The sequence below is a fragment of the Athene cunicularia genome (genome assembly GCF_003259725.1).
Source record: "Athene cunicularia isolate RWA chromosome 7 unlocalized genomic scaffold, athCun1 chr7_part1, whole genome shotgun sequence".
Taxonomy (NCBI): Eukaryota; Metazoa; Chordata; class Aves; order Strigiformes; family Strigidae; genus Athene; species Athene cunicularia.
The window spans coordinates 11247918-11270502 of record NW_020799107.1 but is presented as its reverse complement, the minus strand read 5'-3'; the positions used below and the strand labels follow the sequence as shown (position 1 = coordinate 11270502).

The 22585-nt window shown below is 44.0% G+C and overlaps 1 protein-coding gene across 6 annotated transcripts in view; it reads left to right on the top strand.

Moving 5' to 3' along the window:
• Nucleotides 1-22585, top strand: part of HDAC4 (histone deacetylase 4) — a 236519-nt gene that overhangs the window by 107368 nt on the left and 106566 nt on the right. For all 6 annotated transcript variants that reach the window (XM_026852598.1, XM_026852596.1, XM_026852597.1 and 3 more), the window contains one exon: nt 9294-9538. In XM_026852598.1, coding sequence (XP_026708399.1) covers nt 9294-9538 — 245 coding nt within the window. The remainder of the gene's footprint in view (nt 1-9293; nt 9539-22585) is intronic.

The following is a 22585-nucleotide window of genomic DNA, read 5'->3' as shown; positions in this document are numbered from 1 at the left end:
CAAGGTTTTATCCTTCTCACAGGCACTGTGACATTAACTCTTCACGTTCTCATTATACATTGTGCGTTTGACAGTGCCCTGTTTTGTCTGTGAAATGTTTGGCTTTCCTTCTGTGACAAGACAGAATGCTGAAGGTGCTCAGGAGATCAGGGTGGTGCTGCAGCCCCTGGTCAAGAGTGTTGAAGTCTTTTGCAGTACTTTAGGTGGGACCATCAGAAATTCAGCTGGCTTGTAAGATATTTAGTCATAAAAGTTTATATTTTTCCGAACTCTGATGTACTGCTCTGAGGCTGCAAGCAGGAAAACACTATAAAATATTATTTTCTGTCTATTGTTGGTGTAACTTGGTGGTTTTTCTTCTTTGAGTAAAGAGACATTTTTTAGTGTTTTAAATCTAAGATGGAGAAGTAGGATAAGAGGTCTGTTGAAGTTTTGGTTTTCTTATCATCATGAATAAAATTTGTATGTAGATCTCTCGTAGGTTTCTAATAAATGCTAATGAGATCTTTTCAGGGAAGGTATTAGGATCAGAAAAGCTAGTTAAAGAAATCAGGAATCACTGTGCCCTTATTATGTCTTCAGGTCTCAGTAGTAATCAGCAAAAAGTTTCTTTGCAATGAATGAGTGAGTGACATTTCAAGCTCCATCTGTTGCCTACGGTGTGGTGCCTCACGATGTGTTTCAATGGGTGATGGGATGATTAATTTTGGTTCCCATTCATGCCGCATGAAATATTCTCATAGCAGGGAATGACTCCAGCCCTTGCTGAACTGCAGCATGTGTGGTGCTTGTAGGAAACCTCAGCTGCTGTTTACTCCTAGCTTATGCGCCGAGAAAGGATCCAGGCTGCGTTTGCATTCACCCACGCAGCTCCATAGCAAGCTATGCAAAAATACTGGCGACTGCGGTGTACTGACCTGCCCGCTTTGGAGGGGCGGCTCCAGCGCCGCTGCAGCTTGCGCTTCCTCACAGACCTGTGGTGAGCAGAGGACTGGCCTGTCCCCATTGGTGAGGACCACCTCATCTCAGGGTGAAATAGCGGTCTGACCTCCATCTCACTGTCCTTCTGACTGTGTGCTTCAGCTCGTTGTGTAATTCTAGCACAAAATAACCCCCTTGGGATCCTGGTCCTTGCCTTTGGGAGAGTAGAGGTAAGAATTAAGTAAAACAGAGATGATGAAGGGCTTCTCCCCACTGCCCTGCGGCATCCCACCTTCCCAGGTCTGCACATAGTCCTTTAGTTTGCCCTGGCATGGTACAAATTCACCTTCATCCTGCCCCCGTATGATGCTCATGATGTGCTGCAAGGGATGTTGGTGTCCTGCTCCCACCGCCTGCACAGGGTCCTGGGCAAGTTTTGGGGCTCCTCTAGTACAGCCTGGTGAAATTTCTTCAAGAAAATAAGCTAAATATAGATAGTAATGTGTTGGTTGTTTGTTTTTTTTTTTCTCCCTCACCCATTAATTTCTGTTTATATTTGGGGCATCTAGCATGCTGCAGATTAAAACCAGCTAGATCTCAGGCGCTCCGAAGGTGCTGTGCCGTGTCTGTGTCCGCTTTGTTCGGCTTTCCACAAAAATATGCTGCTTTTATCCTGGCACTGCAGTCAGATACTGCAGTAGCTTGTTTCTATTAATAGCTCTGATCTCACCGTCTCTTAGTGTTTCAGTGAGTTTTGACATTTTTGGAAGTGGAAGCCCTTCTGGAAAAGGGTGCCGTGCTTGCCCAGCCACTGGGCTGGCTGGCAGAGGGCACACCAGCACCCCTGCCCGCTGCTGCCAGCACCCCTGCCTGCTGCTGCCAGCACCCCTGCCCGCTGCTGCCAGCACTGTGCCAGCAGAACGGGCAGTTCCTGACGGGGGGGGGACGACACGACACATGGGACTTAATTCATAACAATCTAGCGACACTCAAATAACACAAGTCTTCATTCCAGAATAAACTATTCAAATGCACCCTCGGCTGCGCTGGATGTGAGCAGTTGCTCCTTGCCTCGTTTCCAGTCCGATTTTGAGCAAAATGAAGGCAGTGGGTTTTAGAAACGGTGTTTTTTGGCTTTGAAGCCTGCCTGCGCTGTGCTCCTGACACGCCAAAGTTGTTTCTGCCAACAACGACCTGGTATTTGAAGGTTTTGCGAAACACAGGAAATTTTTTAAAATTCAAAAGCTGTTGCCAGACAGCAAGGGCAGCCCCCAGGAAATAAACTTGTTGGAATAAACAGACAATTTTTTGCTTCTGCCCAGCAATGAAAGCAGCTGAAAATAATGCTTTGAGGGGGAGGTCCATGCACACGCTTGCTCGGTATCCCACAGCTTGTGCCGTGCTGGGGTGGCGCTGGCTCAGCGGGGCGGGATGGGGTTGTCTCCGACAGCAGCGGAGAGCTTGGGGATGCTGAGCACAGGCTCTCGGTTTTGTATTTATTTTTATGTGTGTGCTGAAAGGCTGACGTGCCGCTTTTGGCAGAACCTGTCTGGAGAGCAACGCTTGCACACCAGTAATTAGAAAGCAAAGTCGTTAGTTAGAAATAAAGTCCAAGTCCAGAGAGGATGGGAGATGGGGAGAGGAGGGGAGAAGCTGAGTCAATGGTTTCTGGAAAGCCCTGGCCAGGGAGGTTCAGCCGCAGCTGTCCAGAGGAGCGTCCCCTCCCTGGTGTGTGGCGATTTGGAAAGGCACCAGGGACTGTAGAGTTACTGTGGGAGCTGAAATGCTCTTTTATAGGGGTTTTCTGCACTCTGTCTCCTAAGCTCACTCTGTCACAGGCACGTGGTGGTATGTCCGTACTTTATATACTATTGGGGCTGGCAGGGGGGTGCTGCTTTTCTTCATCCAGCCTTGACCAGACACTCATCCTGATTTGCAGCAGATTTAGGGAGGTTGATGTGATTTCTCCCTTCAAACCAAAGGGAATTGCCGAGTAAAGGAGCAGGGTGGCTGGGCAGGAGCTGTGCAAATTCAGTGGGACTTGCTCGGTGCCGGAGGGAGGGAGATCTAGGGGAAAACATTTCATGCGCTTTCCATTTGTGATGATGTATTTAAAATGTGAGAGGTAGTTTTGTGTGTTGCTTAAATTTAGACGAAGAAAAAAAGAAAAAGGAAAAAAAGTATTTCTGGCAACAGCATTTGATTTAAAAAAAAAATAGTTTGAGAAGTATTTTTCAAGTTCAGCTTAAGTAAAGGTTATGCTGAAATGAGATTTGAATTTAAATCTTTGCTTCAAATATTCCGTGTCCATCTCATACTGAAATTTTTTTTTAACATACATTTTAGTGTGTTTTCAGGACTCAATCTGTCTATATTTTCATCCTTTAAGGACTTGCATGAAAATGCTGTATCAGAGTAGGGGAAGAAAATACAGTTATTACTGTTAGTTTTATTTAAATATGTATGCACATATTTAAGTAGTATCACCTTCCCCTAATTCCTTCCAAAATACTCAGTACTGTGGAGAAGTTATTTTCCATTTTGGAGCATGGAGAAACTCAACATATGACTTCTCTGATAATGTGTTTATCTGCAGCCTTTATGTGAAATTATTTTAATGTCAAACGTTTTTTGTAGAAAATACACCCTTGCTTTCAGGTTTGAAGTTATCAGTTTATTCACAGCAAATGTTTTAACAACTTAAATGTATTTAAGATGACTTCCACTCAGCGGTGTTATGTGCAAGCTGCGAGAAGTCAAATTTACAATCTCAACCACGAGGCTGCTCTGTGCCGGCAATCGATGGGGACTAAAATGCTTTAGGTCTTAATTAACGTACAACACGCAGGCAGTCTTTGATACATAGCCATGTTTTATTTATTTTGGGAGGGAAAAACCGGCAGAGTGTTTCTAACTTGGTATAAAAATAATGGTAACTTGATCTGAAAAAAAATCCCTATGTGCCTCAGTTAAAAAATAAAATAAAATAAAATTCCTCCTGTTTTCTCCGTCTGTTCCTACAGGGAACGAAAAGGCAGGGAGAACATTAGATAGTTTATTATTCATAATCGAGATCTTGTCTTCTAATTCATGAGTTTGGCATTTCTCATTAAAACTCTGAATATACTCTTTGTGCTTTTGCTAACGTCATGAATCTGATTGTATTAATATGTTCTCAAGGCAGAACCTATAAAAGCAATTTTCTAGTCTACCATAAAATATTCATAAGAATACAGGCTTTTTTGTTTTGATGATGTGTTCATTAAGCAGAGAAGGTTTTATTGTTTTCGGGAGGGCTCTGTAGGTCAGAAGCACTCGCCGCTTCTGTGGGGAACTCATGGCATTTCAAATAGGGGTTTTTTTGAGACTGAAATAGTAAGAGTTAGGGATGACGCAGCCTCTGCTGAGACTCTGAATGGGAATTGTGGTCGTGATCGCTGCAGCTGGCGCCCTGTGCCCGCGCGTCGGGCGTTTCGGGGGGATGAATCCCTTTGGATGGGAAATGGGAGGTTTGTCAAGTTTTCTCAGGACTGTAACCCAGCATGGTGCAAGTTAAGGCTGTTACTAGAGCATAAAGCAGGAGTCATTTATCACAAGACACAATCACAAGTAGTAGTAATCATAAGTAGTAGTGTATACCTTCTGGCTGAAAATGGGTTTATTTTAACGTGTTAAAAGCTTTTATTTTCTGCTTTTAGGAAACACAGTGTTTGGATCGTAAAGGTGTATGTAGGAAGTCAGAGGCAGATTTCAAGGAAAACTGCATATAGCCTAAATAGCATTGACAAATTCAGTGAGCTGTATTGAAGATAAACAGATTTATGCGGAGACCGGTAAGCGGGAGTGGATGACTGCTACCTCGGTATTAGTAACACTGACCTTTAGTCCACATGTATAAAAGATGGGAGATGTTATTGCCAGGTGCTCTGAAATCTTCGGCTGGACATAAAAATAGTCAACACATTTAAAAGGCTTGTGATTCACGGAGCCCGCTGCACTGTTTGGTTTACTGACTCACTGGGTTTGATCCTCTAGGATTAACTGTTTCGAGCTCTCCTGGAGCCTTGGGGGTTATAAAGTTGCATTAAATCATACTCAGGATTATCTTTGGAGAATTTTGGAGCTCTGGAGTATTTGTCTATAAATCTGGGAGGTGGAGGGAGTAACAGGAGAGCTCCAGCAGCAACACTGTGCTCGTGTCCATATCCAGCACTTGCCTGGACATCATTTCCTCGTGGATCCTGCGCGTTGCTGATTGTCAGGTGTGTCTACATCCTTTACGTTGGAGCGATCACTATAGGTTTGATTCGGTGGGGGAAGACCAAGCTGAGTTGTACAGTTCTATTTCAGCTTTTTTTAAAGGTGGATGGAAAGCTGCTGCCCCTGGTGAAATGGTGCGGCAGCCTGTGGGGTTCCTCTAGATTTGCCACCTGATAAAACTGCTGCTATTCCAGAAATAGGTACTGTGCCTCTTTCATAACATACAGTAATTACATTAGTAATGCCCAGGATATAGCATCTGTATGCAGATGGTTAAAGTGGATTTTTGATAGCGCGTCGTATTCTTAAAGATGGATTGCATTTGGGGGGCTTTTTTTATTTGTTTTGTACAAATACATGTTAGTTTGCATTAGGACTCTTTTTTTTTTTTTTCCTCTCTCCATTTGCCATATACATCCAACATAATAATGGATTTTTTGCTGGCATGGACACTTTACTTTCTTACTTTTCCAGGACATGTCCCATTTCCCACACTCCTTGGGACACCTGATGGTTTCAGATTGCACCTTTTGTCCCATAAACTGTGCTTCTGGGGCAGGTAGGGCTGTTCTGAGGTTGCCTGAACTTGACCAGTGCTGGAGGAATCCAAAAACATTCTTCTGTCACTCTGAAATCCTGGCAAACCGGGATCCAATTTAAACCATCGCATCTAAGATGAGAAGTATCTGAAGCGACAGTCCGTGAAACAAGATAGCCTCCGCAGGGCTGGTTTCGAGCTGTCAGCTCCCACTCGCGTGCGGGGAAGACGAATGAAGAGTTTTTTCTGTGCGAGTGGCTGCAGCAGTTGCCATAGGGATGCTTCGTGGGCAGGACAGAGAAGGGGCTGACCACAGTACCGACCACGTAGGAAAGCATCGGCCGTTCCCAAGGAGAGCTTAGGACTCTGTTTTTTAGGTGCATTTGAATGGGTATATATAGGTGAGAGCGTGGTGTTCTCCCTGAAATCCCTGGCTGCAACTCAGTGATCTGTGGTGAGGAATCCCAGCTCTGGTCCTGTGGGGAAGAGAGGGGAGCAGGGAAAAGGCCCACAGGAAGGAAAACAACAGGGAAGTGGAGGGAAGAGCTTGTGGGTTGAAAAATAGCAACACTTCCAGTAATGTGACCTTTTGCAGAAAATGTTTCCATCCGAAAAAAAGTCTTCTACCCAGCACAAGCTGAATGTAGGGAGGGGGAAGCATGCTGCTCTTGCATGTGTACTCTGCTCCTGCAACCCTGCTGCCTGCTTTGAGGGGAGGTCATATGTCCTGTGGCTGTGGGCAGAACCTGTCCTTAGGGTGTTGGGCAGGAGGGACAGCATTGGCAGAGTACCGGGTGTCCTCTGCTGCCCTGGGCTTGCTGAGGTTGCTAGTGTTGCTTTCCCAGTCTCGGAGGAGTGCCAGGGCACCCAGGGTTTCCAGACCAACTGTGTGATACACAAAACCACAGCCCCTTTTCTCCAGAAATGTTAAGAAACTCAACTCAGATAATTTTGTCTCTGTAACACCCTCCCCGCTCTTTTTTGCATATTTATTTTCAAAGAAAAGCAATGGGTTGTCTTTTTTTACTGTGCTTTTCATTTCCTGCACTAAGCTATATTTCTTTACTAAGCTACATTTCTCTGCTTTTGAAGAAGTGATGATGTTGTCCCTGAAATTGGTCTTGCAGAGAGCGAGCAAAATATCTACGTTCGTCCTTTGGTATATGATTTTTGTTCTTGTTTTCCTTTTTCAGCTCCAGCAGCATTGCCCTGGCTGTGCTTTTTTAAAACACCACCACTTTGCTCAACATCCTGCTTTCCAAGGGACTTCTGTCTAGGATGGAGTTGCCTTTCCAGTGGTCCCTGTCCCTGCATTGTGGCCTGGCCCTTAGCAGCAGGGCAATGCATTTTGGTTTGCATGGGGCCACCTTACAAAACACCCCTGTTTTTTCTGAATTACTCCACTGTATTTTAATTTTATTTTATCTATCTGTGCCTCTATGCTTCATTTAGCTTCAGATTTTACTAACATCAAGTTCTTATGCATTTCTCAATTGATAGCAAAAATAAATAAGTGGATAGCATTTGGGGAAAAATTATAAACCTTTTCTCTGGGATTGATGATACTATTGTCCTGATAGAGGTTATGTGTGGGCATTTGCTGGGTATTGCTCTTTCTTGGGTGATGGCACAGAAGGGTGACAGTGAAGTGGCTTGTGTGACCCGGGCTGCATGCCGCCTTCAGCACAAGAGTCCTTATTTATTTCTAACAATTTACAGGTGATTTCAGGTCGCCTCTGAAGACATGCTGCTTGGAAAGACAGAGTCAACTTGTTCTGCGCTTCTGTCTCGTGTACTTGAAGAGGCAGCTGAAGGCAGAGCTAGGGTTTAATGATCAGGCTTGAAGGGAAAGAAAAGTTTAATTTTGTATAAAATGGAAGTTCCTCTTCAAGTACTATTTTCATGGGTGACATCCAAGTGGTGAAAGGTGGTGGTTTGTCTTAGTAAAACTTTTCCTTAAGCCTTTTGCAATTCATAAACATTTTACATGCCTTTTCCTTTTGAATTAGAGTTTATTTCACCAGCTAGTTCATTTGTAGGCAAGGAGAAACCAGGTTTTGAGTAGTAAAACTGCCTTTGCTTTTTCTTTGGAAGGATGTCTGTCCTACTGAGGCTGGCCTCGTGGTGGCTTGTACCAATGGTTTTGTGATAGGGTGGCATCTCTACCCCAGTGAGATCTCATAGCCTTCCCCAGGCACATGCCGGAGCCCTGCAGACTCCCAGGCAAACCCTGGGTAACCCTCTCATGGGGAGTGGGTGTCTTAGCAGGTGTGTGACTGAGGCAGCCTCAGTGATGCTGCTGATGCTCCCTCCCAACTTTGCAAAATGTATCTTAAATATTAAAAAAGTAAACACTAGATAAAATAATAACCCCAACCAACCAAGGTAAAAAAAGCCCTTACCAATTTTGTTGAAGTTCAATGTTTTTGAAGGGTTAGCCTCTTTTATTCTGCAGATTATGTTCATTCATAGGTATCAGAAGGGTTGTTGAGTGATTGCCCTGTAGAGAGGTGTTAAATGTGGCAAATGTACGGAGTACGTGTGAAATGCAGAACTGTCATTCAGGTGAAATACAGAAATTTTTAGTCATTCATGGGATGGCAGTAATTTATTTTTTTTTTTAGCAGAAAGACGCTGAGTTCAGTTATTGCAAAGGTAATTTTTGTAGATGTCTGTTGTTGCCCTTTTTTTTATTTTTTTTTTTTTAATAACAAGCCCCTTGTCTTCAGGAAGATGCTTTTTGTGTAAGCAAAGAACTGATCTTTACTACACAGGTAATCAAGGTGGTAATTTTCCCTTTTTCCTTCTCTTAGCATACATCTCTTATGATGAAGCAGAGTTACAGGTCCTCTGATACACATTCTCTGCCTGAATCTTGGTTGTGCATCAGGTTTGTCCCACTAGGGACAGACTTGAACAACAGAGGAAAGATTTTGCATTTGGGCACCTGCTTCCTCTCACTGCCTGTGAGATGCGTTTGCACCTTTCTGGTGGTTGCAGTGAGTGAGTCTAGTCTAGTCTGTCACTGAAGCACTTAACAGTTTTTCTGAGGCGATTCATTATGTGTTTGCTTTCGGCCAAACTCCTTTCCAAAACTGGTTAAAAAGGATACAGCACATAGTGTTTTTCTGCATAAATTTCTTAAAGTGAGACCCTCATGTTCCTGACCATAGGAGTCCATCCGTTGTAAGGCAAGATTGATAATTTCTGTTAAATTGTAGATTAATCTTAATCCTTCTTATTTCAAGTGATGCCAAAAGAGTGGAGTGGAGGTGTATGTTTTGAATACGCAGATGTAGAATGGTATCAAGAAGGGTCATGTACAATGTGTTGAAGGCCTTTGCTTTTGGAAAATGTCCTACTATTTGTAGGAAGTGGTGGCTGGAGGAAAACTTCTTGAACTCTGAATTCTTGCAGTAGTTTTTTACCATTTAAAAAACGGTGTGAGTTTAGTGGTGCTATTCTGGATTCAGTCCATGGTTCCTCACGGTCTTTGCTGGACACAGTATGAGAACTAGATCCCTGTGATAATGGGGAATATATTTATCTCTCCTCTTGTGTTTTCATGTTGTAGTTGATGTGACCACAGCACTGCCCTTGCAAGTTGCACCGACTTCAGTCCCAATGGATCTGCGCTTGGACCACCAGTTTTCCATGCCTGTGACAGAGCCAACACTGCGGGAACAGCAGCTTCAGCAGGAGCTCCTGGCGCTGAAGCAGAAACAGCAGATCCAGAGACAGATCCTCATTGCTGAGTTCCAGCGGCAGCATGAGCAGCTCTCCCGGCAGCATGAGGCCCAGCTGCATGAGCACATCAAAGTAAGTGATGGGCAGCTCTGCCTTGGGTGGTGTGCAAAAGCATCCCCTTACCAGGAGGAGATGCACCAACTAATTTGTTTTGAGGGTGGAGATACTGTGCTGGACTTGGTAACCCGTGTTTAGAGAGTGAACTTTTGTAAAGAGATGTGAGCACCAAGATTTAAAAGGGGGATAGGGTAGAGGAGAGAAAGCAGGGTAGAGGAGGGAAAGCAGGCAGTGTGCCCAGGTGTCCCAGAAAGCCAACAGTGTCCTGGCTTGTATCAGCAATAGTGTGACCAGCAGAAGTAAGGAGGTGATAGTCCCTCAGTACTCTGCACTGGTGAGGCCACACCTTGAGCATTGTGTCCACTTTTGGGCACCTCAATACGAGAGAGATCTCGAGGTGCTGGAGCGAGTGCAGAGGAGGGCAACAAAGCTGGTGAAGGGCCTGGAGAGTAAATCCTGTGAGGAGGGATTGAAGGAGCTGGGACTGTTTAGTGTGAGGAGAAGGCTGAGGGGAGACCTCATCACTCTCTACAGCTCCCTGAAAGGGCATTGTAGAGAGGTTGGTGCTGGTCTCTTCTCACAGGTGATTAGTGACAGAGCAAGAGGGAACAGCTTTAAACTGCAACAGGGGAGGTTTAGGCTGGACATTAGGAAAAAAATTTTTCCCAGAAAGAGTGGTCAGACAGTGGAATAGGCTGCCCAGGGAGGTGGTGGAGTCACCAACCCTGGATGTGTTTAAGGGTCGTTTAGATGAGATGTTGGGGCATATGGTGTAGGGGAGAACTCTGTAGGGTAGGGCTGAGGGTTGGACTCGATGATCCCAAGGGTCTTTTCCAACCTGAATGGTTCTGTGAAAGCTGGTGTCACGTTAAACATTATCCACCCATCTGTACATATTCAGAAGTCCTGTGCCCTACTGCCAACAGGTGGCTTGCTTTCCCTGGATCTGGGAAATTTCAGAAGAATTTAACCCAACAGGAGGGCTCTTAGATTACTGTCACTAATACCACACATTTGGGAATAGAGTGGCATATAAACTGCTCACTGGATACGTGCTGTCAGCACAAAATGCAAACAAAATGTTTGGACCTTAGTGTGTTTGCAGGAACAGGAGACACAGATGCAGCAGGTGTGGGTAGGTCTGCACACCAGGAGAATTTTTTGATGTTGCACAGTGAAAGTTAGGCACCAGCCGGATGCTTTGCACTGCTCTGTCGCATGGGACGGAGAGAAAACGTAACACACAGGATAAGTAGTAAGTACAGTTTAGAAGATGGCTGTTGCATAGTGAAAATGTTAGACATTATATAAATATTTCACAGTGATAGACTATTGCTATGGTAACATAAGCTTTCAGAATTGCTAATATGCTCTCTTTTCAAAGGGGGATTAGCACTGCACATGGTAAATAGCGTTAATGTAATATTAAAAAGCAACCTCAATTCAACCTTATATAACTTTCATTTTAATACAGAATACATGTCAGAGTGGGGAAGATAGGATTAAAAGTTAATGGTATTATTTACAGACTTTTCAAACACAGATATGAGCTTTGGTTTCTCAGAACAGTTGCTGTTTGAAGACTGATTGACAGCAAATGCCTGTGTCCTTAGTGGATCCGCTGTGATCTCCTCAGGACATAAAGGTTTGGGGAGGTGCTTGTGTGTAAATACATTTATATATATATATGCTCATATGTATTGATAGTAAGTGTATACATGTGTGTATATGTATGTATACACATGTCTACACATTTATGCATGAATAGCACAAGAACAGTTACCACATTTGCAGTCCAAGAGGAAAGGATGGGAAATATCTGACAACTATTTGCCTTATTTACTTATAATTGTATGTACCTATAGATATTTGTCTATTAAAAATAAGAAAAGATCGTTCCGATTTAATGGACGAGCTCTAAGTACTGATGATAAGAACATATTTGTTCTCTTTTACGTCAAAGCTGTGATTGATTCTGGTAAAAATCTTTGTTAGAAGGAAGTAGAGATCTAATTTTGAGAAGCCAGTTAGCACAATATATCTAAACCATTAGGTAATGAAGTTCTTCCTCTAATGTGTAAGCTTGGCTAGATGAAAAATTTAAAATAGGAATGATACAATCCTATGTGAAAAAGGATGACCTGCAAGGTGATCTTTCATAGTGGTAAGTGTCATCGTGACCAGAATTGCTTTAAAAATAAACCAGCACATTATAGAAATAAACCCCATGATATCTCACATATAAAATAACCCCCAAGCCGTATACTAACGTGTAATTATGATGCACTTTCTTCGGGAAAACATACTCAGCCAACAACGTCAGCCTACATTTAGATGATTTTCAGATTAAACCGACTTTCAGAAACTGGCAACTATGTTAAGTGCAGTGACTGTAGGTGCAGGGAAGCTATTATTTTGTCCAGAGAGCTAAAATTCATAACCTCGTATTTGGACTTTGAACCTTGAGCTGTTCAGCTCCTTTATAGCTCATGAAAAAAGCAGGGTGAGGGATATTAAAACACATAAAAAATATTTATTCTGTATAAGTGAAGCACTAGGGTTTGAATTGTGAAATTTGGTATAGAAGTAGTCTGAAATGGAGATATGAGGCCCTTTTTGGAGGAATTCAGGTATTTTTTTAAAAATCAACTGCTCAGGCTGCGTAGTAAAGGCCCCGTGTGCACATGTGCGTGCATGCACACCACACTGCTCCAAGTGTGCAGGGAGGGACTTGCTCTTGCAGGGACATTGGATCAAGGAAATGCTTCCTGCTGCTTCTCTCCTCATCTGTTAATGCCATGGGCAGGGAGGGCACAGCACACAAACTTGCCTGTTTTGTGAAAGGTCTAAAGCAGATGTGCTACTGCTGGGCATATCTCTGGCATGGGGAGGAGCAGGATCTCTGACATCTTTTCTGTTTACTCAAACACTTGACTCTTCAGACTAAATACATGAAGGAAACAACAAATTCCTGACATCCTCTTTGGGAGCTCAGAGTAAGTTAGCTTAGTTTGATGATTGGTTTATGGCATCACTGACGAGATTAGGAATTTCATTAGAGTCTTGTCTCCAAAGCGAAGTGTTCAATATACACAAATAGTTTAGACTGAGTGATGTAGTTGTGAGATTCTTCAGTTGAAAGTGAGTTTTAGCCTGAATTTAACGGTATCGTAATGAAGGTATCATGCATGCATCACTTTTACAGATTATCAAGTTCTTTCTTCAGGTGGAGACGGAGTCTCACTTTGGGTAAGAGAGTTCTTGGGAACCTAAACCTGCCCAGATTTATGTGGATTAAGACTGCATGTAATGACTGATGACTAGTCATCTTGCAGCATGCCTTACTGCTGCACCAGATTTGCTTCTTGGACATCTTCAGTGTCTTCCCTGACATTGGGGTTGGGTTTTTTTTTTTTGTTCAGAATGCAAAGTTTCAGCAAGGTGATGGTGCATTTCGCAAATTTACTTCCTGAGGCTCCTGCAATTTTGTTAGTATTTTCAGTGTCAGAACAACCTCAAAATCTAATGTAACAAACCAAAATGGTAAAATGCAAACATCAAAGCTCTAAATTTACTCTGATGTCAAGCAAAATGACAGTTGTTTGACTTTCTCCCTGGCACTGGTTTCCTTGAGAGGTGATCAGGGCCTTCATTAATCATACTATTAAATCCTGCAATTGCTTTGTAAATTATTTCTGTGGAGAAGGAAGAATTTCTGCATCTTACTATGTTTTGTATATCTAGCATTGTCTAGAATCAAATAATTTGGCTTTTTTCATTACATCTTAGCATCCACTATTTAAATCAACAAGTGCAAAGCATTTATTTGTTTATCTGTGTGTGTACTTGAGCAGCAATTTTTGTGCTTTACCGTGTCTTATGCCTGTTTCTAAATCCTATTGCTTACGATTCCTAGATTATAAACATATTTTGGATACAGCAGACAAATGTCTGGGTACAGTTACATATGCAGAGCAAATATTGCATTGGGTCTTGTCTTTTGTTGATATGTTCGGGTTTAAGAACTTTGCACTCTTCCACTTACTGATGTTGAGTAGTTTTGTCGGCAAGAATTCAGTGCCTGGGCATCTGCTGCTAAAAGTAAAAAAATAGATTTAATGCATTTCTTAAGCAGCTCTTCTATTTTTTGGACAGATGTACATACAGCTAGCATTGCTAACTTACAGCAAGTGGCACTATGAACATTTTTAAGAGCTTACTCATTTTAAATGTTAAACCCGTAGCTGGTACAGGAGGAATCACATTTTGTGTTAGTTTTCTTTCATTTATTGCCATAGTGTCAGTGTGAACAGAGGAACTGTTCTGACTCGATGTGAACTAAAGGAGGGGAACATCTCTCCCTCCCACCCCCAAACAAAGCATATTAAGGTCGTCTTAAGTAAATGAAATTTGGCTTGAAAATGCTGGCATGTATTTCTTGTTTTTCTATTCAAGTAGATAACTTTTTCCTTTTGAAATCTGAAGTTCTGGCATTTTTTCAGAACTTGGTTTTATTCCAGCAGCCGAGTTTTAATCATCTGACCTAGTGTGAGAGGAGAAGATGGTGGGATTGTCCTTCTGTGTGCATGTGTGATCCCTTTCCTTGTGTCACCTTAGCAGTCCTTTCTTTTATAGACATTTTATTTTGGAAGAAATGGCCTCCACGTAAAGGTGGCAAATTCCAGAAGATCGTGCAATTTGGAGAGCCAAGCTACGAGTGAAATACTACTTGTGGAAGGGAAGTATAATGGACGCAGTTAGAGCTCGGCACATGGTGGGAGTGGGATCATTGCATGTGGGGCGTGTCAGGAGAAAACTCTGACACGCTTAGAGAAAATAAGCCTAGCCTCATGAAGACTTCACACCGTACAGAAATAGGGAAAACTGTCTTTCACAACTACAGTGCAGTGTTGCAGATTGCTGAGGTTTGACATCTGCAAGTGGTGCGCTAAGGGAAGCTGGAGCTGGTGAGCACTGGTGGCTGCTGTGAACTGGCTGGAGGCAGAGGCAACGGCTCCTCTCTCCTGTAGCTGCTTACCTTCAGCAAGATGGGTTTTCCATTCAGGCGTGCCTCACCAGATGTGTAACAGTATTTATAGCCTTCAAGTCTGCCTTCCTAAACAAAACCAAGGATGGAATAAGGAGCCTGGTGCCCAGGCCGTTGCTGGTGAGACGGTGGAAAGCGTCTCCACAGGTCCCAGTGTGAGCTTTGCTTGACCTTTGATTGTGAAGGAATCGGCAATGAATTTTTTCCTTTGTGAGTCACTCATTCCCAGCCAAGATCAGCTGGAAGTTACCAAAAGCTTTTCCATTTGCCTTCTGGTCAAGGGCTGAAGCGAGATGATTGAAGAGGGGCAGGATCCACGCTTTGGCAGAGTTAGAGGCACCTCAGGCGGTGTGAGCTCAGCAGAGAAGCAAAGGACGTGGTGGGTAATGCGGTTAATCTCCTCCGTTCCTGCACTGCCTGAGCTCAGAGCAGGGCTCTTCCCAGCTCTGGCTGTTTTATAGCTAAAGCCGGAAACTTATTCAGGATGCTGACGCACGTCAGCATTAGCACATGACAGCAGACACCCGAAGAGTCCTTCCTGATGGCAATGGGACAGCAACATAGGCAAGTAACTGAGCCTCACAGCTCCTCATGGACCTGAAATCCTAACCTGGAGGCATGCAAAGTTGTTAATTCTGTCATGCAATGCTACTTCTGGTTTTCCCATCATCTAAGAAAATGTTTGTGTGCATCAGTAGCAGGGGGAGTACTAGGCTGTACATGCAATGTATGCAGCATTGTCAGAGAAGTAATGGGTTTGCATATAAGCAGCAACAGCAAAAAGAGCTTTGTAACAATGTTCACCGAGGAGTGATTCTAAAATTGTTTTCTTTTTATTAACACAATGATTTCCTACGTTTAAGAGTATGCTATGCTGCTTAATGGCTCTGTGCCAATAAATAAGAAGACGTGGAATGTCTTCAGACATTGGATATCTGCTGTCTGTCTATCTATTTATCTATATATAAATGTTCAGATAAAGCCTGATGGTTTTGTTAGTTTTTGCTGGTTTCAGATGACATGTTTTTCATCAGCGTAGCTTCCAAGCCCCAATCTGAGAGGTGGTAACATGTCTGAGGTGTTAGCCCCTTGTTTGGAGACATGGAGTGAAACTCTCTGGCCATTCCTTATTTTTGTTCTGGAGAGTAAGTGTCTTTCAAAATCTGCCCGGAAGACTTAATGAAATGCTGTAAAGAAAATGTAGAGTTATCTATACTTTGTGCCTTGATGACGCTGAAGTGAGAAAGTGCTCTGTGCTTTCATTTGGAGCCACCTGCCCTTGGAATAGCAGGTTTGCTTGTAGGATAGCTCAGTGGGCACAAATCGTATCATCTTTTAGTGTGGCTGCTTCCAGTGTAGCCCTGACAGTGCCTAGAGCTGCTTTTTGGTGTCCTCTCTGTGACAATTCCTGCTTAGCAGAAAAAAAATGTGCTGTTTTCAAATCTGCTGGTGGGTTGATGTCATCTACAGCTATGCTGGGTGGCACCTTCCCATGCCCCCAGGCCAGGGACACTGAACTTGGCATCTTGGTTCCTGCAAAGCTTGCCCCTTCCCCCTGTGTCCTGCTCCTCACGTTGCACTCCAGAAGGGCAAACTTCCATTTTAGCCCCCATACCTCGACTCTCATTGCTGAGCGTGTCTGCTCCATCTTTCCTGCCTACATCAACCAGCAGGGAGAGACTCCCTCTGCTCCGTTTTGTGCCTTTCTTCTGCAGAGTGCCTCTTCCCCACAGTCTGCATCATTTTCAAGAGAAATTTAAAAAGCCTGGAGATACCAGGTGTCTGCCTCTGTCTGTATTCTGACATGATACGATTATTCATTTTAGAAAGCTGCAGCTGGGTACAGTCAGCGGTAAAAAACCAGACTGAACATTTTGTGCCTTGTTGCTACTTGAATGTATTGTACCGTGCTCTCTTGCTATTTCTAGACGGCTTCCTGTTCTTTTTCGGTGACCTTGCCTCATTTTTCTGGTGCAGAGATGACTCCAAGACTTAGACCTGGATTCTACAAAACTTAACTTCTGATGGAAGTAACCCTGGGGAAAGCTTTTGTAAGATCAGAGCATTTGCTCTCTTTGAAGAGTGGGGGGTGACTTTCCTCAGCCTCAGTCAAGATGTTTTCCAGGAACGATGAGGACGAATCTGCACACAAAGGGGTGGGTAGTGTCAACAAATTCATGTAGCAGCTTGGACACTTGTAAGCCCCATCTCTCGCTTGAAAAAATTAATAATTTTATTTTTAAAATAAATAAATAAATTAACATTTATAAACATGTAATTCCTGTTGCTGCATATGGTCTCTCAACAACATTGAGCTGACGTATGGAAGAATGAAGTTGCGTTTAAAACATAAATCATGTCATGAATAACTTCACTCACATATACGCACTATGACCAATGTTTCTGGATTGATCTCTGTGTTTAAGTTTCCTGTTTAACTGGTAGTGGTGTGTAAAAATGATAAATACTTAGTATTTATGTTGGTGACATGTTACCTTTAAGTGCCACACTTCTACTGCGCTTGCACGAGCATCAGATGATGTTGAACATTCACTTTCAGCATGCAGCCTTCCTTGGGGCACTGCAAGTGCTGGGTCTTTCAGTGCCCGGTGTCAGACAACGAGCAGCACTTTGCAGTTTGCTTCACCCCCATTCCACTCCCTGTCAAATGGAGCTGAACCCAACATCTCACGGGAACAGCAGCTGAAGCCATGTGTTGGCAGCCACGCTGCCTGCAGTGATACTTCATCCTTGCTGCATATTTTCCCCCCTTTTTTTGCCTCTGTGTGAAAAGTCCAGTGGGAGCACTCTGGTGAGGTCTCCAATCCCTGCCAGCTTTCTGGGTGGGTTGCTCTTCCTTCATACAGGTGATCGGGGATGGTGGATCAGTGGATACAGCCACGCCTCCTCTTTATTTATATTTCCTTCTCTGAAATGACCAAAACCCAGTGGTGGCTTCTCTAGCTCCTCCCATTACAGGATCTCTTTCTCCTACATCTCCGCTCCTCATACTGATTTTAGCATATTATTCCCATTCCAACACCTCTGCTTCCTACACCCCGAAACAGTTCACAGTGGACATAACTGCTCCTCTGAGGACTGAGGTATCACTTATGTCATGATAAAATCTCATGTAGTATTAAACATCTGGGTCTTCTTCCTTTACCAGGACAATTTCTATGGTTCTTTGATTTACTAAGATTCCTTATTGCCATCTGTGGTCAGATGGATGTTCCCTGCTCCCTGGTGCAAGGTTTACGGATTTGTCCTCCCCTTCAGTATTAAGAGCGTAAAGCACAGCGCAGACAAACGCAAAGGAGTTTTCTCCACCTCTAGAGGGGGGAAAAAAGAAGGAACTGAACATGATGGATACTACAAATGGAGCTCACTGCTTTCTGAAAAGGCTTTCAAATACTCTTCTTCTGGAGAAAGTGTATAAAGTTTAAACTGGAATGTTAGGGAGCCCAAGGCACATACAAGTGCATTCCTAGCACTATACCTTTGCAGATATTCAGGGCTTAAAGGGATGAAGCTGCTGTGCAAACTTTCAGCCTTTTAGGAGAGGTGAGCAGTAATGTCATGGAAAGGAAATGGGGACACAAAATTATATATCCATATATAAGCTGCCAAACTAATAACATGGGATCTTTTCACTTAGAGCTGGCAATAGGGAACATAACTATCATTCCCTTTCCCGGAGACGTTTGAGCCTCGTAAACTTGAACACCATACATTCCCAGTAGGATATATCTACCCAAGATCAGTCTCTTGCCCAGGAAGCTGTCATCTGGGAGGGATCATTTCACTGTGTCGTGAAGAGATGCTCCCCATGGGAACTTCTGGCACAGGACTGCCTGCTGTTAGCCTGCCTGATAGCTGGAAGGGGGCACGCTGGGTGTATGTTCAACTGCTGATGTGTACAAGAAGAGAGACGATAGACGTTCATTCTTCTGAGCTGTGCTTTCAGATTTTTGTGTCATGACTTCTGCTGGAAACCACAAATTCGCCTACCCCTGCCCCCATCTCCCAGTACAACTGATTAATTCTGACTAGCCTCCAGTGCTCCAGGAGATATCTGAAACACACTGTGGTAGAGCCAAGAGAATGAATCCTGAAACTGGAGCCACAGCCTGAGAATTTAGTAAACAGGATGGGGAGAACATGAAACAGAGAGTCTGGCCAAAGGAATGGCCAGCATTGAGATCGCTCTAAAATAACCTGGTACAACAGTTCTTCCATAAATCTGTTGACATCTGTGCTTTGCTTCTACCCATAGCTAATGACTTTTCGGGGGATGGGTGTGATTTGGCGTATGCACGTCTGAGTGAGTTCTTCAGTCATCATCACCTACTGTTTTCCTTTATTTTTACAGAATCTGAGCTCTGGGTCATTTTAAATACCTGATTTAACCCCCCAAAACTGTAGAATTTTGCCGAAGCAGGTGGCAGATGATTTACCTTAAACCCACTATTTGCACCAAAACCCCCCAGCCTTGCTGCCTGCTAGGTGAGAGGACAATTATGTGAAGCTTCTGGAAGTGTTTACTGGGTCATGCCTTAACTCAGCCTTTAAGAGTACAAGTTCAGGTGGTGCTGAGATCTACATTGTTGGAGGTTTTGCAGGGGTTTTATTGGGGTTTTTTTGTTCTTGTCTAGCATTAAGTTGTCAGGTTTGATGCATTTCAATTGGGCATCCTTACAACTTCTTTGAAGCTGTCACCTCCGTCAGAGGCCAATGTCTTGTTCAGGGGTGGCAGGTGAAGTAGTTGTACAAAGTCCCTGTGCTTGCCTGGAAGGTGTCTTCAGACTGCAATCTTGTGACAGGCTGGACCGAGCCAGCATGGCCTTGGTCTGAGGTGGAAACCACGTGTACGTGTGAGGAGGAATGCTGACCCCCCAGGTGGAGGATCAGGCCACCTTTCCATCCCATCTGTGTTTGTTTGTACCCTGGCTGCCTTGTGCTGGAAGGAAGTAGGAATTACCTGCAGATACTAAGTGCAGCAGAAGTGCTCAGGGTGACATCCCACTGTGCTGGAGCACCTTCAGTAGGTTACCTCAGGCATAGATCAAGACGCAAGTTAGGAGTTGGACACAACACTAAGCTACTTTCGATCCCAGGAAACATTTATTGGCAATAAGTATGCAAACTGTTGTTCACCCAGACTTGCATGTGTAATTATCTGCATGAGTAAGGGTGAGCTGTCTGAGTACAGATAGTTTTACTCTACCTTCCATTAATTGCAGTAAGCTATTCAAAACATACATTATAAAAACCAAGGAGCCATAGTCTAAGCTTCAAAACCTCTCCTGCTTTGCAGATTTTAATCAGTTTTACCATGGTGTGTGAAGTTAAATGACAAGCACCTTTAAAATGATGGCTGTATGGGAAAGAAGAAGAAGAGGAGCAAGGGCAGAGGGCAGTACCTGGCTTCTGGGGAGCAAAATAAGGTAGTGTCTGCCAGGTACTGGGATGGAGGAAGGACTCACATTCTTGCTACTCATGTAGCAAATTGAGGAGTGGTTAAGGAGGTCTTAATTCAACATAGAATCACAGAATGGTTTAGGTTGGAAGGATTCTGAAATATCATCTGGTTCCATGAGCCCAGGTTGCTCAAAGCCCCCTCCACCCTGGCCTTGAACCCTTCCAGGGAGGGGGCAGCCACAGCTTCTCTGGGCAACCTCTGCCAGTGTCTCACCACTCTCACAGGGAAGAATTTCTTCCTTACATGTAATCTAAATCTACCCTCATTCAGTTTAAAACCATTTCCACTCATGCTATCCTACACCCCCTGATCAAGAGTCCCTCCCCACCTTTCCTGTAGCCCCTTTCAGTACTGGAAGGCCTCTGTAAGGTCTCCCCAGAGCCTTCTCTTCTCTGGGCTGAACACCCCCAACTCTCTCAGCCTGTCCTCACAGGGGGGATGCTCCAGCCTTCATGGTCTCCTCTGGACCTGCTCAAGCAGGTCCGTGTCCTTCTGATGTTGGTCCCCCCAGAGCTGGACACAGCACTGCAGGGGGGGGGTCTCACAAGAGCGGAGCAGAGTGGGAGAATCCCCTCCCTCGCCCTGCTGCCCACACTGCTCTGGATGCAGCCCAGCACACGGTTGGCTTTCTGGGCTGTGAGCACACATTGTCGGCTCACAGTCAGTTTTCCATCCACTAACACCCCCAAGCTCTTCTCCTTGGATCTTATCTCAATTCCCTCGTCACTCAGCCTGGATTTGTGCTTGGGATTGCTCCAATCCATGTGCAGGACCTTGCACTTGACCTTGTTGAATTCCCATGAGGCTTACACAGGCCCACCTCTCCAGCCTGTCCAGGTCCCTCTGGATGGCACATCCCTTCCTGCCAGCGTGTGACTGCACCACACAGCTCAGTGTTGTTGCACATCTCTGTGAAATACGCCCTGGTTCCCTCTGGTAAATGGGATCTTTGCTGTCAGCACCATGCACTTCCTGAGAGGGCACTGGCTGACTTTTGGCCTGAGGTTGCTGGAAGATTTTGGAGCACTACATTTCCACTTCTGTTGTAACAACTAAAGAAATCATTTTAGCTCCGCTTTGCTTAAAAAGAGGTTTCTTTGTGCCGTGGAAGTTGACAGTGTGCTTACTGATAAGGTGTCAGTGCCTATTCTAGGTAGACATGCTCGAGAACTGAAGACAATTGAGGAATGTGATGGCAAAATCCACTGCACCACTGAGTCCTCATGGGTAGCTGACGGTTGATAAATGCCTGGAAATGCTCGACGTTCTCCTTATTACATTTATTAATATTAATATATGCTAAAGGAGCACCAGCAACACTAACTACAGGTACAGTTGAACATTTGTGCAGTTTTCATAAATAGTGGAAGCAGTGACATTAAACATATGCAGGAATCCCCATAGTTATAAATATTTACAAATATTTATTTTGGCAAGAGCACCTAATTCAAATATTCCTAGCTGCACTCCCTAATACAGTGTATGTTTGTCACACGATATGGTCCTCAAATTGATAGTTGAATTAGTCTGAACGCAAGGGATTTCCCTTGGTGTATCACTTTGTATTTCTCAGATATTTAAATTTCATTACAGCTGAGAGGAAAAAACACACGGCTCCAGCTACGCACAATTAACACACGGGTGTTGTGGAGCCAGCATTGATTCATTTGCCAGCAAGAGAGTTCTAACGTATTGTGTGGTACGTGAGCACCATCTTGCTCAGTAATTAATAATCCTTATCAGAGCCACCTAAGCGTCTCTTGGTATGCTGTGAATTGCAGTTCAAGAGATGCTTATGAATTCCTAACTCAAACACATTCCAAAAGACCTAAGCGTGAGAGATTGCGTCCCACTGAAATGCAGCTCCAAAAAATGTCGCCTTTAGACATCAGTATACTTTATTTTCTCCCCAACTGAGATAGTCAAGGGAAGGTTAAATGCCAGACCAAGCCCACAACATGTGGATATTACCTTGGCAGAAGAAATCTAGTGTGTGGTACAGCAGGCGGGTAAGACCATGCTGCAGTTAGCCACACACAGGTCTGAATCCTTGCTACCTGTTAAAATTTACCTCGATGGCTTTACCTGAAGCAGAAGCTCATATTTTTCTGAAGTTTCAGTTCAGTTTGTGCATGGGACAGCTTACTGCATGTTAACAGATTTCCTGCTTCTCCGGTTAGTTGGTGGTGGGTTCTCTTGCTGCTTTTTTCACAAAGCATCAGCAGAAAAACCTATTTTAAAATAAGAAAATTAAATGGTAAGCCCCCCAAAATATAAAATTAGGCCACAGTCTACAATCAAGTGAGTTTTAAAACTATATGGTTTCAAAACTTTATGGCCTCAAGCTGCGCCAGGGCAGGGTCAGACTGGCTCTTAGGAAGCATTTCTTTCCAGAAGGGGTTGTTGGGCGTTGGAATGGGCTGCCCAGGGCAGGGGGGAGTCCCCATCCCTGGAGGGGTTGAAGAGTTGGGTTGACCCAGCGCTGAGGGATCTGGTGGAGATGGGAACGGTCTGTGTGAGGGTCATGGTTGGA